Genomic DNA, 19,126 nt, shown 5'->3' with positions numbered 1-19,126 from the left:
GAGCAAGGAAGGCACTATGAGCTGCCTGTGCATTTCAGTGGTGCATTTCTGGGAGGTGCTGAACCCAGCCTGAGAGAGTCTCCAGCTCTGACAGGGCAGAGCCCTCCCTTCCCAGAGCCCACTGTCAAACAGTGGCAAAAGCCCCATCTTCACAAAGCCTTGAAACCAGGTGCTCTCCCTGGAGCCAATAATCTGATTAATCAGTGCAATGGTGGAAAGCCCATCATTCTACCACCTAGTGTCCTTAACTCTTACTACAAGCCACCAGGCAGAGGCACTCAGCTGAATAAACACAAGAGGCACCATGGCAGGATTTGGCTATGCTCTGGATCAGGTATAAATTATGTTTTAGCAAGCAAGGCAAGCCTGCAGTCTGCCCTCTCTAGTCACAGCTCAAGGCATACCAATGCACTAACTGCAGAGTCTCAGTCTCACATCAGCAACACACAAATGCAGGAAGCAAAAATGACTTCCAGGTATTTTTATAGCAATAAAGAAAAAAAAATCAAGAAATAATTCTGAACAAAACTACTAAGGGATGAGAACTTGATTAACTAATCTTCCAGAGTCGTTCATTATATGAAATAAAAATTCATCATCATGATGCACAACTGCACAAATGTCCGCTAACCAACAGGAGAAAAAATGCCAAAGAAATCAATTTAGACTACAAGTCCCACTATTTGCATCAACTTGCAAGTATTTGGAGATACTTACAAGCTTTGTTTTGAACACTTAGTGGTTTCCAACAAACAGAATGAAAATAAAAATATTTTTAAAAGGCTCCTACTCTCATACGCTCCCAGCAAATGACACACTGTAAAAACACACCAGGGTGTAAGCACAGTATCAGTACAAAATAAAACCCACTTTGCAGATTGCACCATTCTGTGCAAGTCTTTAAAGCAGCAAAGTTTCACTGTAGAGACACCTGTCCCTCAGACTCCCTTTTATTAATACAGCTTTTTCTTATGGACAGTTTTCACTTCAGAAGTACAAAGGCAACTCTTCACAGCTCATTTCTTTATTAATTCCAAACTGGGCCAACCAAAAATGCCAGCATTTTGCTCCCTTCTGAAGCACTTGGGCTGCTATTTTCACTTGGCTTTGGTAAGTTGCAAGTCCAGAACTAATTTTAACAGTGTATAATTTTAACAGTGTAAATACCTCAGTTGCAAGCACAGTGCTAATTTTAACATGGTAAATAACTCTCTCACTGGATTGAGATGTCTAATACAGTTCCTTTTTGTTACTTGCCTTAATAATAAAGTGTTTCTTCTTACAGTACCATGAGTTGTGCTCTGAACCTACCTCTTGTCTATTTTACCAGAACGCTTAAAGAGCAGAACATCTCTTTTTATTTAGCAGCTGCATTAGACCTCTGAAACACATTTTAGACACAGCTACCTACTTTGCAAATATGACTTGTCAAAATTACCATCCAGAAGGTGCAGTAGCCAGGACTGCCTGGCACTGGTGAGCTGGGCCAGCACAGCCAAAGGCTCAGCAATCCCAGAAGCATCAACAAGTCAGTGTCTGACTTCACAAAGTCCATCAGAGCACAGAAGGTACAGAACACACACACACAATATAAAAAGGAAAGCATTGGTAAATGTCTTAAAACATCTGCCTTTTAATGTAGATGGGATGATTTGAACTGTGGGATCACTCATGGATTCAGTCACTGCTACTGTGAGAGCTCACTGCCTTTAAGCCAAACATTCAGAGAAAACCAAGCTGAACCTGCTTAAGCAAACACTGCCAAATTCAATGTTCTTATATTACAGTTTTCACAGACACTGCAGTGATCCTAGAACACTCAACGCACTTTATCCTTCCCTCTCCTATTTCCAAACTAGAAAGAGACCTGCCTTTACTGGTGAAGCAGTTACCTGCGTATTTCTGCTGTTTGAGAGTTTTGTGTTTAGTTTTCTTTCAGTCTGTTTGATGACATGAAATGATAAAACACTGTCTAGTGTACACATGGGAAACAAGAGCAGACTAACTGAGGCTGAGAAGTTACCAAAGCTTCAAGAGACTTTGAATAAGCACCGTCTTAAAAGGCACATAAAACAATTCTAATTTCAGAGCCCTTCAAGCCGGCAATTTTTTTAGTGTACAACAAAATAACCAGATTGAGTTCTCAGCTACTAGGAACTACAGCCATGGTTAGAGAAGAAGTGAAAGATTTGCATGAAAAAACCTAGGAGACATACACAAATCATAACTGCATCCCTAAGACATAAAACAGATGCACTGAACTTGTCAATTACCAACTCAGCAGGCTGAAACTACTTATGTCCTAAGTCATAATTCAGCACTAAAACTGTACATAATAATATTGTCACACTATCTGCCAGGCTTTTGAAAACAAGAATCCTTAAAGAAGAATAAAACAGGAGAAAAAGTTGCTACATTAGCTTGCTAGTGACTACATTAGAAGTTCCCTTTTTAACAAAACATGCCAAAGATACACACCTTCTCCTTCCCCCACCTCAGCACGATCTGGCTTTGCTTCTTTGTGCTGCCCTTCTGCCACTTTCACAGCCACCGCTCTGCAAATGGCTCCCAGCTTCCGATCCAGGGCCCGAACTCCTGCCTCCCTCGTGTACCTGTGAGAGACAACAGCTGGGCTCTTTTCCATGGAAACACACTCCTTACTGAACACACAGCCACAGCAAATGGCATGGGAAATGTACCAAAACCTTGGAATACTCTGGTACATAGGAAAAAAAGAATTTGTTTTTATCAAAATAATTGTGGTTGCTGATAAAATTGGAGACAAATTACTGAGTGGGAAGACATGACTAACAGCCGGTGCCAAACCTTCATGAAATGCTAAGCAATGTCCAATAGCACTGAGCTCTTCTTGCATGCATAAAAATTAAAAGGAAGAATTATTTTAAAACTTAAAATATATAGCTCACTGGAAGTTGAGGAACTGGCCATAAAAGAATATTTTGTTTTAGTCTATAAACTAAAAAGAAGCACTAGGCAGTAACACTACAAAAACAGCCAAAATACTGGTCATAAAATACTTCAATTAATTGAATCAGTACACTTTTTCCATTGGAAATGAGCTGGTTTCAAGTTCCAAAGATGTTTTGATCAATGCATTTGCTGTCATGTCTAACAAAAACCCCAGTTCTAATGAATAGAAGCTATTTAAAACCCCTGTATTTTAACTTTTTAAACCTAATTCAAAATCTAAACAAATGTACCCATCAAGTCACATGGGAAAAAAGGAAGCCTAATTTCCTTTTCTTGTATGAAAATGACAGAAATATAACATGGTTCTTTAGACTACATGTTGTGTGCTGCCGAGGCTATGGCTTCACACAGTGCAGCCACAGCAGCCTCAGGTGTCCCTGTTTATTCACAGGGCCTTGGCAATTGTGTCAGCACAAGTGACTGAGCCACACCTGGAGAGCAAGAGCAAGGAATTCTCTACAGAAAGGATGCTCTCTAGAGAAGGCAAGAGCTAGGGAAAGAACAATTCCATAAGCTACCAACTGCTGAACTGCTGAAGCTATTAAGGACAATACATCTTAAGATACAAATGTATTACCACTTTATAAACTGATTTATAAAAGAAGGTATTTAAATTGAAAGCAATGAACAGATTTACCTGGTAATTATGCCCAAAGTGGTTACTTGGGGAATCTGTATTTGCTGTGGAGTCAGACCATGTAGTTCAAGCTGTTTAGGAATCAAGTGTCTATGTGCAATTTCAATTTTTTCTTCTTGTGTGTATCCTTCAGAAAAAAACAACAAAAAACCCCCATGTATTTATTAATGACCTTTTTGCTTAGACACTACAATATAATCAAATATCTTATCTTTTACAATTCCACCTGACTGAATTTAAGAAGCCTCCCCCAGCTATACTTTACAAGGCTGTTGGTATGATTCTTTGTGACTATTCATAACTTCATGCAAACAAGAAGAGAATTTTAGTGTTTCAAAGACCCTTTTCTCCATTGGAATCTTAAAAAGATGCATCAGCTAACTGACCATTAGAATACAAACTAATCAGTGAAGGAAAATATCATTACAGAATGTATCCATGTATCACCACAGACCTGGAACTGAGTTTTCCTGAGTGCTAAATACTTTTAAATAATTTTTTTGAGTGCCAATACGATGCTAAATACTATTCTTGTGACAGAGGCCACAGCAGAGGCATCCTGCCTTGTCCCTTTTAATCACCCCAGCCATGCACTCCAGATTCCTGGCAGGTTTTCCTTAAGAAGCTGCCTTTCATTTCAGCAAGAACACCCCAAACTTGTTTAAGGACTTGCAACAGCCATGTAATGAAGGCACTGCAGTGTTACCTGGCACCTGGATAACCTCCATTCTGTCCAGCAGGGCAGGTGGGATTGTAGCTGTAGTGTTGGCTGTGGCTATGAAAAGCACTTGGGACAGGTCAAAGGCTACATTTAAGTAGTGATCCGTGAAACTGTGATTTTGTTCTGGATCCAAGACCTTAACAAGAGTGAACACAAAAGTCACACAATTGTTCAATCAGAAGTAAATAAAATATGCACATTTTTATTATATTCCTTTTGGATCTGTCACATCTGACTTTACAGCAATGAAATATGTTATGGATATCACTAAATCCTGGCCTTGCCTGCATTACTCTGTGACTACATGTCATATCACATCACAGGTACAGTTCAAAAAGCCACTTCCCCATGAGTTGTTCCTGCCCTTTCCTACAGGTGCTGCAGCATTTCTCCAGCCATCAAGCACCTCCCCTAAGCTGCATCTCCATGACCTTTCACACGTGGCTGAGTGGCCCTTCAAGGACTCACAGCAACCTTGGAAAAGCAGCACATGTGGTCCCACGGAACAAGGAGAATTCTTCCAAGTAATCCCTGACTGCAACCCTCACCTGCTGCTGGCAGCTCTTCTTACTCTCACAGCAGCCCATGAGATCTCCCTTGTAAGAACAAGGGGAAGAACACAATCCCAGCCTTACCAGCTGGCACAAAATCACCTGCCCCACTCTTTCTGCTTTGTCCAGCCTTTATTACTAAAGGAGGAGTACAAACTCTTATTGCCCACGACATCCCAGGCAAGCTCTGACCCTTGGCGAGCCCTGGCCTTCCCAACACAATCATTTTTCTTTTTCTTCCAAAACAACAGAGACAAAAAACAACAGAGACAAAACTGAACAAGCACTGCAGAACAAAAACACACAGTCTGACCAACCACAAAAATCTACTGAACAAGTAGAACTAGGGCTTCAGTAACTGTGTTGTCTTCCTATTGTTTTTAGTACAACTTACACGTGCTAATGCAACACTTGCCTAGATTTAAGATTAGGTGATAAATATTCAATACATATGTGGAACACAAGGGTACAGAGATGCTGTCTTGTAGATTTTTTTAACAGTGCCACAAATGGGAGGTTCATTGTACACAGCAATATACTCCTGGCTTTTATATCACCTGTGAGCCACCTTTGTTTCACATCCCCTTGAAGTACAGCCACACTCTTCGTTCCCAAATGATGAATGATCAATGCTACACCCACACAAATAATTCTCATGTCACAAATAATGAGACCCATGCATCTCCTGAGAAACAGCACTCCACTGTCAAAATAACTTATCTGCCTACACCCAAATGAATGCACACAACCTGAATTATAGCCAAGAACTGTACTGATAATTAAAAAACAGCAACTGAACTTGAGGACTTCTTTGATAGTTATAAAAGAAACCATTCTGAATTTTCATTGCTCTTAAATTCTCCTCAAGCTTTGAAAAGTGAAAAAATATTTTGAAAAAATTAATGATTGGAACAAACTTTAAAAATTCTTATATTACAGAATGCCAGAATCACAGCTGACCTTCCTAAAAAACCAGAATATATTGGGATTTTTTTTGAAGTGCTGCACAGATTTAAGAGCAGTTACACATTGCCCTTAAGAGTGAAATCTTAAAACATACTGAAGCATATGCTTCAGTTCTGAACCTAGGGCTGGAACTCAGTGAATGCCAGTGTGCACTGGCTCTAAGCTATTCAAAAGCTTTTCTTACCCTCTTCAGCAAGAAGCTGCTGTCATTTACTTCCTTCTTTACAAACAAAGGCAAAGGCCTTGAAGTATCCTGACAAGCCAAGTCCACTGATGCATAATTCAGAGATGTGCCTTACCTGAGCCAGCCCCCCAGTGCAGCCCCAAACCACAGTGAGACACAGCAACAGGCAGGGCATGCAAGCACGGCAGCTACAAACTGGCTTCAAAACAGCCAGGTCTATTCCAAATATTAGCTTCCCACTCAAAGGCTACTCTTGCAAAATTTTCTAAACTGTTTTAAATAGCTAATCCTAATTCAACTTACTCCTTTTTTTTAATATTGATATTTCCACAGAATTCTAGTCTATCAGCTGAAGTGTTTGCAAGTAATTCCAAAGTTGCTGAAAAACAATGTATTCTGACAGACCAAACTGGTGTTTTGACACATTTATTTACATGCATGTTTCTTTCTCCTTCTAGTCTGCAACTAAAAATCCTTATGAACCCTGCTAAGTGCCAAGCTGGTGAGTAGAATGCTATTTATGAAGATATACAAAATATTGATATTGTACTCATGTGCAAAAAATACTATCCAATAAAGATAAAGGAAACTGTAATCCAAACCAACTCAGATTATATCTAAAAATGTGAATTATCTGAGATTGTTTTACAAGGGCTGGAGATCCTCTGGAGTCATAATTCTTTGTCATGGTAACTGTTTTTTAGAATAAGATACAATGTCCTGCCTATGTATTTCAAACAGACTTTCCAAAGCAAATAGAACTGTTCTTCAGTTAGGTATCTGTCCTGAAGCTCAAGTTCAAAAGTTTTCCAAGATACTCAACCAATACAGAAATACGAAGTACAAAAAGAACATTCAGTGCACAAAATATCTTGGCTAATTTATGACAGATAGCTCACATGCATACAAAGGCTCCTCTGTAACTGCTTTTTTATTACCACAAAATCCAGAATAAATTCCATGAACATTTAATTGCCTGGCTATGCTTCTGGTCTAATTTCCTTGCATACAAATAGTCACTATCAGGCACTTGGATCCATTTCTGTTTTCTTCTGTTTTTAACAGAGGTCATCTAAATTTAGACTAAAATATTCCTTTGTTAATGAACAGTAACTGGAAATAGGAAGACATTCTGTCTTACTGAAGCACCAGCTCTGCAGAAGCATTAGAACTAAACACATATCCAGCAATTAGAAAGCACCAAGCTTTGCTCCAAGCTCACAGGGATAGCAATTTTCTTCCTGAATATGCCCTGTTGTGGACAGCAAGAATTTAACACACCTACACATTAAGGAATAAAGGATGTGCCTTTCATACTTAATGATGGCACTTACCAGACAAGCAGCAGTGTGAACAGCAAATGCAGCAGTTAGGTGACCACTGACTATTGTTTGCTCTCCAGCATAACACCCACCTCTGCTCACTCCAGATGGACCTTCTAACCACATAAACCACGAGAAGCAGATGAAAATGAGGCTATTATGTCCAGCCATCAGACATCTGTCCATTAGAAGAGGTAAAGCACCTGCTTCAGGATGTTTAGCCAGCAGTAGAGAGACATAAAGATCTCACAGAGGAGCAGCCCAGCCATGGTTAATAGAGCAATTACTTCTCCAGATGCAACTGATGGGTAATTAGCAAGGCTTACATAAACCCTGCAGCCCAGGCAGGCAGTGGGAAGTGAACTTTATGAGGTTCAGCTGGAAAAATCCATGACAGGAGCAGAGCTGAATATCCCTGAGAATGTGGTTTAAAAGATGGAAAACAGAAACATCTCAAAGCAGCAACGAAGTACCAGAATTCCAACACCACCAATTAAACAAGTATTAATTAAATTTGTTTGCCTTCACAAATGACACAATAGAAAACCACAATTGTTCTCTACCGAAGAGCAGGGAATGAAAAAAAAATTATAAAACCCAGCAAAGGTTGAATAAAATTACCAATATTAATATACAGATCTAGATTCATGATTGGAACACTCTTCCCAAGAAATCCCAAATCATTGTGTCTGCACAGCAAACAATAGCCAGCTCAATAGAAAAAACTGATTTTCAGGTATTTTTATCCATTCATTGATTAGAATTAGAACAACTTATTTCAAGTACTAAAAGACAAATTACAGGAGAGGTATTAGCAAACTCAGAAACAGAGAGCATTACACTTTCAGCAAAGTGTAAATAAATCTCTCCGAGGAATAGCACAAGGAATAATGTATTTATTACACTTCTCTGCTTGTTTTCTCTGCACTTTGAGGCCCTTCATGCATCCTAAAAAGGTGTAAAATGCACAGGTAAAGGACCATAACTGTCATTTTTAAAAGCTCAAGAAGTGAAGCCATGCTATTTTCTAGCACATTTAAATTACTACTAGTTCATGTTAACATGCAAAGATCAAAACAGAGCTCTCAAACCACAGCCTGTTCATACACTGATTTTCAAAGAACTCGTTGGCCTTGTCAAAACAGTAATTTTCCACTATCTAGCAGGAAGAAAATAATGACGTTTGTAGGAAGTCAATTGACACTTCATTTGCAGAATGTCATACAGCATCCAGATGAGCTCATGACACCTTAATTTAAGTAGCATTTTTCATATTTAAATCACTGCATTAAGCACTGTCAGTCAAGAGAGTCATTAGAATGACTCTGTAGGAAAATACTATCAGAACCACTTTCATCCCCACCTACTAAAGCTACCACACCTCAGCTCTGACAACTGAGATGCTTCTAGGATTATGCCCTAAGTCACTTCTGTGAAAGTGAGCCAGGCTAGCTCAAAAAATGTGGGCATTTTTCACTAATGCCTCTCCTTTTGACTGAAACAGGTACAGAACCATGCCAGAAGCACTGCAGCTGCAACAGCGGGAACATGGCAGCCCCTAGGGCCAGAGAGAACACAAAAGAGAAGGCAGTGTGTAAACTAGAGCAGTGCAAGGAATCTCTAAGCATGCACAATACTAAAACCACCACGTGCATTAGTGCTGCATCTGCCCTGGCAGCCTCAACAATTCAGCCTGGCCCAGCCTCACTGTGCCAGCACCTCCCTCATTCTCTCCTTTGCCAGCCGTGCTGGCACAGGAAGAAGCACACAGCCTTCTTTCTGCCCAGGGAAGGGCAGTGCTTTGTCTGTTCCCCACACCTGAGGACACGCTCCTTCCTCTCTCCAGCAAAGTGCTAGAATAAAAGCACTGAACATGCACAAATCAGTGGGAAAAGGAATTGTAACGGGGTATCACGTCACACTCTAGAAAATGGAAATTGGGATGAAGGTTCTGAAACTCCTTACTGCTGTCTGCTACATGACACATGAAGCCTGCAAGGCACAGGTCTCAATTTATCTTCCTCATGATCACTCCAGTTTTGGCCTCCTGAAAGCTCAACAAACCTAATTAATAACATCTCAACCCTTGATGAGATTTACAAAATATTCCAACAGTATCTCATTCAACAAAGTCATCAATCAAATCTCCGGAATGTTGTGTCTTTAAGCAAATCAACTTCAACAACTCTAAAACCTTTATGGTAAAATAAATGTAATACATGCTTCAAAATTAGATTAATTCATATCTGACTGCCAGAAGTTCAGAAAAAATACACTCATGGAAAACCTGACTCTCATGGAAAGCTAACACTCATCACACCATAATCAGCCAAGCACTCATCACACCATAATCAGTCAAGGAGTGGGAATCTGTGACTTACATGAAAAATCTAAGTTCAGAAAGTTAATTACGACACTAATTAAAGAAATGCTCCTAAAAGAACATGCGTCTAGTCCATATTATGCACTGGGTAAACTGCTTAGCTCCAATACAAGCTGGTACCATCAAGAGCTTCAAAAATATATTAAAGTTGTTCCAAGAAAGAAATTGAAAACTTGAAGAAGTTTAGTTACTGTCTAGATCCTCTACAGTTCTTTCTTAGCTAACAACATTAATCATTAAAAATCAATGTCTTGAAGTCCCCCAAGTAAGTGATGTTCAGGGCTTGAACACTATTTAAATACAGAAAACACCCCAAAATCTATCCTTGCCTTCAAGTACAGCTCACTGAGATTTCTGTTACTTGGCCACTGTAACAGCACCTGCACTGTGCCCAAGGAACTGAGAGAAACCCACCCATGTCAGAACTCAGCAGCTGATACCTGAGTAACAGAGCTGGCTGGCACTCTCAGGCCTTCTTTTGTCCAGTGAATCTTCGGAGTCCAGTTTAATTCTTTTAAAATCCAAATGAAATGCTTGCAGTTTAACACCTCTTACCTCAAGCAAGGCTGCTGCAGGATCCCCCTGCAAGCTCTTTGCCAGCTTATCCACCTCATCCAAGAGGAAAACAGGATTGTTCACCCCCACAGTCTTCAGCCCATTGATGATCCTGCCAGGCATGCTGCCCACATAGGTGCGCCTGGAAAGGAAAGGGGACGGAGAAACAGGGTGGTGACACTGGGAACAGGAGCAGCAACATAAAAAATATCACAAGTATAACTCCAGGCAAAATAGAAAAACAAGGAGCACTTCAACAATTCTTGCTTTTTTTGCAAAAAATTGTGGAATACTTGATAAAAATATGGAACATACAACGGAGCTAATACAAGCAATTGTAACAGCAGATGAACTAGCTGGTCTGCAAAGATAATAATTTGCGTGAAAGTGTATCCAAACTTCATAGCTTGTGGACATCTTAACATGTTCCAGTACCAGCATCCGTGTACTGTAAGAACAAACAGAAGCAGATTTGGAAACCTCATTAATGAAAACATTTTCATAATTACAATGCTGGGATTTTGTCATCACAACAGAGTTCACACAGCATGTTACAAAAGAGAGCAAAATTCCAATTATGCTGAACTGTCAATGTCCCCTTGACAGCACGGTTTAATAAACACCCACCAAAAAGAACAGTATTTACTGTCATTTCAATATAAAATGAAAAGCTGAACACTGCAATGAAACAAAAAAATGACAAGTTTGAATTTATTTAGCAAATCAGTAAAACCTTTTTTCCATAACACACACAGAGCACAACTATATTTTACAGATGCATGTAACACTTGTTTGCTGCATGTATCACATTCATTTCTGCTTGTGCCATAACTACTTAAAATACTATAATTAAGAGCATGAAATTCTAAGAAGAAAGAGATACATTAAGTGCTGAATTACAGTATCTAGCTCATGACCCTCGCAAAGCAGACAAGCAGAACAGGCCTGCTTTGCCATACGATCTGGTTCACTACTGTCTAAAATAAACAGGATGACATTTACAAACATGAAATGAAAAATACCACGGGACTAATTTCAAAAAATACTAGAGATTACTTTAAATACATAAAAAAACCCCAAAAAAACCCCAAAAACCAGAACCCAAACCACACAGCAATGGTGTCAGTTCCATGTAACATTTAACCACTAAGGAAACAAATTGCAGTAAATAAAATTTAATTTTAATTTAATTCTAGATCTGAGAAAAAAATAAAAGGTTTCAAGATCTTCTAAACAGCCAGCAATGCAAGAGAAATTCAGTTTGCCTGTTACCACCTTCCTGAGGCAGCTGCTAAAGACTGAAGCAGCCAGCAGGCAACAGTTCCTCACTTCAGTGCCTTTGTGCAGTCTTAATCTGCAGCAAGGGAGCGGATTGCTCTCGGGAGGGCTGCGCTGTGGAACGTTCATTACAGATCAGGACTCGGCATGGGGAGCTATTACACTGCCAGCCTGCCTCCTCCTCCTCCATCTGCTCACCCACAGCCTTGCCAAGACAGGGAAAGCATTCCATGGAGTGCATTCAGAAAATGAGGAGACTCAATCAGAGCTGGAGTTCACAGGAGTGAATCACTTACCAGTGTAAATAAATGTGTCAGTGTAGCAGTTTGGGTATTTCTTTGGTTTTGGGGGGATTTGGGTTTTTTTAGTTATAGGTTTGGGTTCTTTTCTTTTTGTGGTTTTGGGTTTTGTTTGGTGGTGGTAGTTTTGTTTGTCTCTGGGTTGTTTTTTTTCCACAAGGTGCTCACTAGAAAATAATTTTATATGCTTCAGAGACAATGCAGCACAACTGTTTCAGTATTTTGCTTACGGTAGTAATAGGGTAACATAATTAGGTAAACATCAAACATTCTTTGTTCTTGCTTGCTACATTATTCTCAAGTGCATGCTTTAAAACATTACACTTTTTCAATGCATGTTTGTGGTTTTACATACACAGTTCTACTTGGTCCTTTTGAATCCCATAAAGATTTGAGCTATCCATGTTCCATTGAGTTTTAAGAAAGAGGCTGGTTTATAAACTAAATGAAGGCAAACATGCAATTGTCTAAACCTGTAGTACTCTTCATTTACTAAAGATGGACCAATACCTATTTTTTTATACTAATAATCAAATGCTTGAGATCTCCAAAGTTATTAGGGGAACACATCTCAACAAAAGAATCCTTGGTAAGGCAGGCTCTGCAAGTATTTACACATAAAACCAGCCAGAATATATTAAAATTACAAGCAGATATGGCCATTTATTTGTCTGGCTGTTAACCTTTGCCTTTTAAGATGCAAAACTAAATGCTAAAGTTTAGGAACACTCTCACTGAATGTGATGTTGATTTCATTATTTTTGCTAGGGTTGAAAGGAAGTTAAACAATATCCCACATTGCTTTGCTCATTTTTTGATGCAGTTTCTTTCCCTGCATTAAACCCAGAGGACAGTCAGCTTTCCCCACTCAAATAATAGAGCAGGTTTCCTACTTACCTCGCTTGTGCAGCAACACTTAAAAAACCCAATCCCTTGAGAGCTCCAGGCAGAGTCTGCAACTTAGTAATCTTTTTATATAGAGTGAAAAAGTAACTTTAAACTAAACACTAGAGTGTTAGAGTATGTCATCAGGCACTATGTATCCTAGAAAATGTAAAAAAATCAGCTGGGAATCAGCCTTCTTGGTTCTCCCAAACTAAACTGGGGAAGCCTACGAAATAGAACCCTTAAAGCAGTGGTATTATCATTGAAAGAAAGAAACTTTCTTCACAGTGATCTCAAGACAAAAAGTTTTAAATAATTTTTAACTACAGGGCTAGAAAAGGATAACAAAGGTAACAGCACTGTTTCTTTAAGTCCTTGCACAAGGTAACAGCCTTTTTGTGGTTTTTTTTTTTTTTTTTTGTGCAAGGCCAGAGATTGCATGCACTCAAGGGCTTTACAAATCTACCTCTGTTTTGTACTTGTCTAACAAAGCTCATTCCTCTCATGGGTGAAGCTGTTTGAAGTTTGTTTTTCTCTGGTGCAACAAGGCCTGTGCAGGGAGTTGTGCCAGCACAGCTGTCCTGGTGAGGAATCCCCCCTCTCCTCAAACAGAAGCACCTGAGCAAGCCTTCAGCAAAGGCCTAAGGCAGAAGTGAACTGTCCGAGCTCTTGAAACTGCAAAGCAGTGGTGATACAAGAAGGAGTGTTTCACATGAAGGTGAGAAACCAGAGCTTCACACTTATCTCACCAGTACCACTATAAATAAATGGCACAATTACATCTTTCCTTTTCAGAAATAGAAAAAACACACAACAGAGAAGATCATACATTTCCTGTGTGATACAAAATATCAATATCCAGGAGATTTTAAAAGCACTGTACTTCTTGGGGAAAAGTACTAAGTCATTCTTCAGAGTGGTTTGTGGGTTTTTTTTTTCTTTTTTCTTTTAATACAAGTAAACGACAAGTGTAAACCAACATACTTTAACACATGGTATAGATGAGTGGTAAATGCAGACAACAGCTGAAGGATGTCTGCTCAAGGAGTTCTGGTTTTATACCAAGAGGATGATTTCATTTTGGGGTCTTCACTCAATCAGTGAAGGATTCCCAAGCTCCAGGGGCAGGTTCATGATCCCCAGTGGAATGGCCAATCTGGGCAGTTCCAATTGCCACGTTTACACATCAGGTGGGACAGCACAGTTACTGAGACACCACAGCCCAGCCTGCTGCTCTCCAAGAGCTTTGTCTGCCGAATCTCTCAGTCTGCACCTTGCACCAAAGGGGCCAAGTGAAAGCTATTTCAGGCACTGTTTGCTCGCAAGTCAAGCTGAAACAGTTCCTTTTGAATGTTCTGGTACATTCGGTACATTTTTCTACATGTTCAGTACATCAGTAGGCACATACAGTACTTTTCTCCTGCAATGTTAATGGAATTCTTAAGCCCCAAAGCCTAATAAGGAGCTTTTAGGAGAAATACAATGTCTTCTGAGGTGTAATATTAGAAAATCAGCCTGCTCGACAGTGAAACTCAGAAAGCAACAGTCTGTCTCCCCTGCACTTCCAGACCACCTCCTTCTGACTGCCACCAGACTGCCAACGTGGATTCACCTGACTGGGAGTAACTTGAAGGATTTATTCACACAAAAGGACATTACAGAGCTCTACAGAAAAACTGTAGCTCTAATGTGATTAAATCTTATTCTGAGAAGGAGGAAAATGAACCAAAGCAGAATTTAAAATCCAGTATGCAACAGGTGGGTTTGATTTTAGCTACAAAGAAACTGGAAAAAGCAGTTAGCTACAAAGGACTCCTGGTATCAACTGCTCTAAAGTTCATTTTTAAACTAAACACTTGCTTGTTGAACAGTAACCACACAATGTTCTTGCTAATTCTAGATTACATTTTCCTTTACTGGTGAAAAATAAAATCTCTCAGCAAATATTTCCCATTGGCTAATTTCATACACTTTTTAATATGACATTTATAACAGTTAGTCTCTAACATAAATTAGTAACTTAATAATGCTCTCAAAAATGTGTGACAGCCACAAACACCTGAATGAAAAAGTTTTTTAGAGGCTCTCTCATATGACTCTCCCTGTCTTTACTCTTTATGAGGTCTAAGCACCAGATAGGAAGTTTGACTTTTGTTTATAATGTCAAGCTCAAGATGTGGCTTCCCTGTTACAAAGGACTGAGTCCTGCTCTGCTCTGTCTGGAAAAGTTACTTTCCATGATGCTGAGTATTCCACAGCCTCTAGTGGCTTCATTTCGAATAACACATGTTGTTGAGTCACTTTTTAAGTTGTTTTTAGGACATTCTATTTTAGGTGTATCCTACTGAGAGTAGCTGCATAGCCACTGGGCAAAATTAACTTTTAGATGGCATCAAAAAAATAACTGATAGCTTTAATTCACAGTATTCACCTACTGCTGTAAGGAGAAATTTTATTCAATAACATGACTTCAAAAAGAAAACCTGACTAAAATTCATTATTTCAGATTTCCTTCACCACATGCAATAAGCATAAAATATGTGTAATGGAAACAAAAATGCTGCACTGGTGCTCGGCAGTTATCTATCACTACTGCCCATTCATTATGCCTCCAGGTGCAAGGACTGAGGAATGGAGTAATACAAATTTAAAAGACTAAACAGTAGATACATAAAGAGCCCAACACCAAAAACAGTCCAAAGGAATGTCATCCAAAAAATCTCCTTTGAAACCTGTCAGCTTAGGTGCTCTTGCAAAAATCTCCTTCTGAAACAGGAAAACAGTGCACAAACAAGTCCATTGCTATCCTCTAGCAACTTTCATGTATCACTCCAAGTTTCCTCTCGTCTTTTAGCAGCAAACATGGTTATGAAGGAATGTATTGCTACTGCAGGCTATACTGGATAATTAAATCTTTACATCTCTCTTAAAAAGCAGAAAAATCAAGAGTTTGCTTTAAACTTTCTACAGAATTTTACTTCAAAGTGCTAAAATAACTGAAGATGAAATCCATTCCCTATGAAAATAAAAGAGCAGCAGGAGGAAAGAATAAATGCTGTACAACAGCACTAAACATCCATTCCCATCAAAATTCTCTCCCAAGTAATACCACTTAATACCAAGGAAAATCAATAAAAACCTACCATTGTTTCATAGAAGCAAAATTTCTCTGTATTGGCTGAACAGTGAAAACATCAATACATTCTGCAAAGAAAAAACTTTGGAATGGGCAATTGGGAAAAGAAGTAATTACCTGTGGCCTCGAATATCAGACTGATCACAGACTCCTCCTAAAGCAATTCTGTGGAATTCTCGACCCAAAGTCTTTGCAATTGATCTTCCAACACTGGTTTTACCAACTCCTGGGGGCCCCACAAAACAAAGAATGGGTCCCTTGAGGTTGTTTTTAAGCTGTCGCACAGCCAAGTACTCCAAAACTCTCTTCTTCAACTTCTCCATGGCATAATGGTCATTGTCCAAAACAATGCGAGCTGCGCGGATCTCCAGGCGATCTGGCATTGACAACAGCACAGAGATCAGCACGCGTACCTCAGAAATGGAAACACCTGATCCTACAGCAGGAACACATCCCTTCATCAGGGCAATCCCCCAGCTCACACATATCCCACACAATGCTTTTCTAAAACAAGGGTATTAAAGCTCTTCTTTAATTTCCTTCTTTAATAAAGAAATTAGACCTCAGCTAGACAGATTATAGTACTGAAAATGACACAATACTGATAATGACATCCAAGGCTAAAATAATTGTCATGATTTTCTATTTCTGTATTCATGTGTGTTTTTTTCACTGTAGTTACAGAGTTCAAAGTAGCAATCACATGGGTCACGCTCACAAACTTTGCTTAAAGTAAAAACACCAAACTTCACATGACACAGCATAATTTTAAAAGATCAAAGAGCAACTTCCACCCAGAAAACATTCTGCTAGGATATGACTGTCAACAAACATTTTACTCATTTGGGGATTCTTTGAATAATACTGCAAAGTACATGTAGGCAGATCTTTTTACAATTTAATGAATAAAAAAATATTTACAAGATTTGTAAACAGCCAGGGCTCTATTTCAAACCAGTAACAATTCTTCCCTACAAACAGCACCAGAAGGGTAGAGATGGACATGCAGGTGTGCTAAGTTCACCTTGTGCAAAGTAATTCTGCCCACTTAACCTACTTGTGCTGGTCAGTAGGAGATGTCTGTTGGTCATGTTTGGTTTCTTATTCTTTCCTCACTCTCCATTTTTGCACACTGTATTCTGTATTAACAGTAAAACCCTCTACTCCCAGCTCCAAAAACTATGATACAAAGCAGACACCGACTCAGTTTTTCTACTGCTCCTTAAGCTGCAATTATTAAAATTAACTACAATTGTGGTTTTTTATCCTTTTGTTTCTTACCACACTTGCTTAAGATAAACCAGAATCTTCTTCAGAAAGACCAATGTTATAGAAATTTCCAAAAGGGTTTTTTGTCTGACAGACAAAATATAATTAGATGCTCATTTCTTTGATACATACTGGCAAAAACTGTCATTAGTAACACCTTCATTTTTTAACGAAACTATTCTTAATACTTTTTAAATTCACATTCTTAGATATACAACTGAGCTACACAGGCTATTCAGTGTACAGCTCTCACTGAAGTCTAATGGTTTACCTGGCTTACAGTAACTTATGAACAATGTTTTTAAAAGACAGAACTAATTCACAGTGTTTACAGGATAGTTATTTGTCCTAAAATGTCTGTGCACGACCATCACCTCTAAGACAAGGGTTTACCTTTTGTACTCTTGTTCCACGGCAATTCCACCATCAGTTCCAAGTAATTTCTTGTCAAAGCATATTCTGGCATTGACTGAGGCATCTTCTTTAATCTGGAAATGTAAGTACAGAATTCAAAAGGCCAACCAAAAATTAAATGCAAAAGAAGCCTCTACTGCACCACAAGGCAGCAATTGCTGCCTGAGGTTTGAAATAATTTCAAAAACACAACCAACACGAACATATATCAAACAGGAAAAGGTCTGCAAGATTTGTTTTAAATTTTAAAAGAAACCACCATTCAAAAGCCTCCTACCTTTTTATTTCTTTAAGACAAACTTTAAGAGCTTGTTCTGACATACTGGATGTTCTAATCTTTTTTTCTAGCATGACAACATCATCATGATCTTCCTCCTCCTCCTCATCTTCTGTAATGCTTCCATGACTGATTCTTCTATTAGGACGAATAGCTACAACCTGTGCAATGGAAACAGAGCCACAGAATTGCACCAGATCTTGGGTTTTAAATAAGCTGTGTACTTTGGCTTTGAATGAAAATCATGGCAAAAAAACCAGGTAAGATGCACAGAAAAATTCAGAACTCCAGAAAGTTTTAACTCCAGAAATTAACTTCAAAAAGCGTTAATTGGTGCTACTTTAAAAAGTTACAGTTCTTTATACATTTCCTAAGTAAGTTTATCATATATTCTAAACTTGCAAACAGCACAAAACAGGAACAAAACTGAAAGGAGCTATTTGTGATATTTCAAGCACTGCAGCCCACCATATTAAGCAGAAAAATGAGTACATCTTTGTATTTTTTCATTTCTCAATAACTTTCCAGTTACTAAACTATTTAAGTGCAGTTAGATGCAGCAAAGTGAACAAGCTCCATTTTACAACACCTATTCTTTATCTGTAGTTCAAAAGCTGCCACTCATCTGCAATGCCATCAGTAAACAATACACCTTTCACTGCACAGGCCAGAACTCACTGTGTGCATACCAAGCATGTGAACTGACTCTTCAGAGGAACGTGAGCATTCATTTTATGTCACAAAGTGCTCAGACTAAGATAAAAATTAAATTTAAAAAACATTAAAATAAAACCTAGGCAGTTTTAAACAAATCTTTTGTCTTTTGTGTATTTACACAGCCAAAGTTGCCAGCTATGGCTACACATTAAAAATGCACAGATTAAAATCATGCATTCATTAGCCTATTTAAAAAGTGCATCTTAGTATTTATTTAGAATGTTTAAGTATTCCAAATTTAAAGCTCCATACCCTTTTATCATCATCCTGTTTGGACTTCCTTGTTTTCTGAAGCAGCTTCAGGCCTTCAATCTGTCTAACAAGTAATGGTATGGTCATCTTGAACCGTTCTTCCAGCCTAACAGCATCTAAAATCTAAGAGCAGAGAGTTGTAAGCAGCCAACAAGTTACACTGATGAATCCTCACTCTGGGGGAAGGGAACATGGAGGTACTGCTACTGGCTTTTGACCAGAGGTACAGAATAGATGGATTTAGGAAAACAGGTAGCAAGAAAAGCAAGGAGAATACAGTATACCCTCA

General features: G+C 38.9%; 1 protein-coding gene across 1 annotated transcript in view; it reads right to left on the bottom strand.

Moving 5' to 3' along the window:
- Positions 1 to 19,126, bottom strand: part of LONP2 (lon peptidase 2, peroxisomal) — a 36,025-nt gene that overhangs the window by 13,539 nt on the left and 3,360 nt on the right. Inside the window, exons 4-11 of the mRNA XM_038147885.1 lie at positions 18,838 to 18,960; positions 17,869 to 18,029; positions 17,571 to 17,665; positions 16,026 to 16,284; positions 10,311 to 10,452; positions 4,335 to 4,485; positions 3,629 to 3,755; positions 2,479 to 2,612 (exon numbers count right to left, since the gene is read on the bottom strand). Of these exons, the coding sequence (XP_038003813.1) occupies positions 2,479 to 2,612; positions 3,629 to 3,755; positions 4,335 to 4,485; positions 10,311 to 10,452; positions 16,026 to 16,284; positions 17,571 to 17,665; positions 17,869 to 18,029; positions 18,838 to 18,960 (1,192 nt within the window). The remainder of the gene's footprint in view (positions 1 to 2,478; positions 2,613 to 3,628; positions 3,756 to 4,334; positions 4,486 to 10,310; positions 10,453 to 16,025; positions 16,285 to 17,570; positions 17,666 to 17,868; positions 18,030 to 18,837; positions 18,961 to 19,126) is intronic.

The sequence above is a fragment of the Motacilla alba genome, chromosome 11, assembly GCF_015832195.1.
Source record: "Motacilla alba alba isolate MOTALB_02 chromosome 11, Motacilla_alba_V1.0_pri, whole genome shotgun sequence".
NCBI classification, from domain to species: Eukaryota; Metazoa; Chordata; class Aves; order Passeriformes; family Motacillidae; genus Motacilla; species Motacilla alba.
The sequence above is the reverse complement of the archived record's forward strand: the minus strand, read 5'-3'. Positions and strand labels throughout refer to the sequence as shown.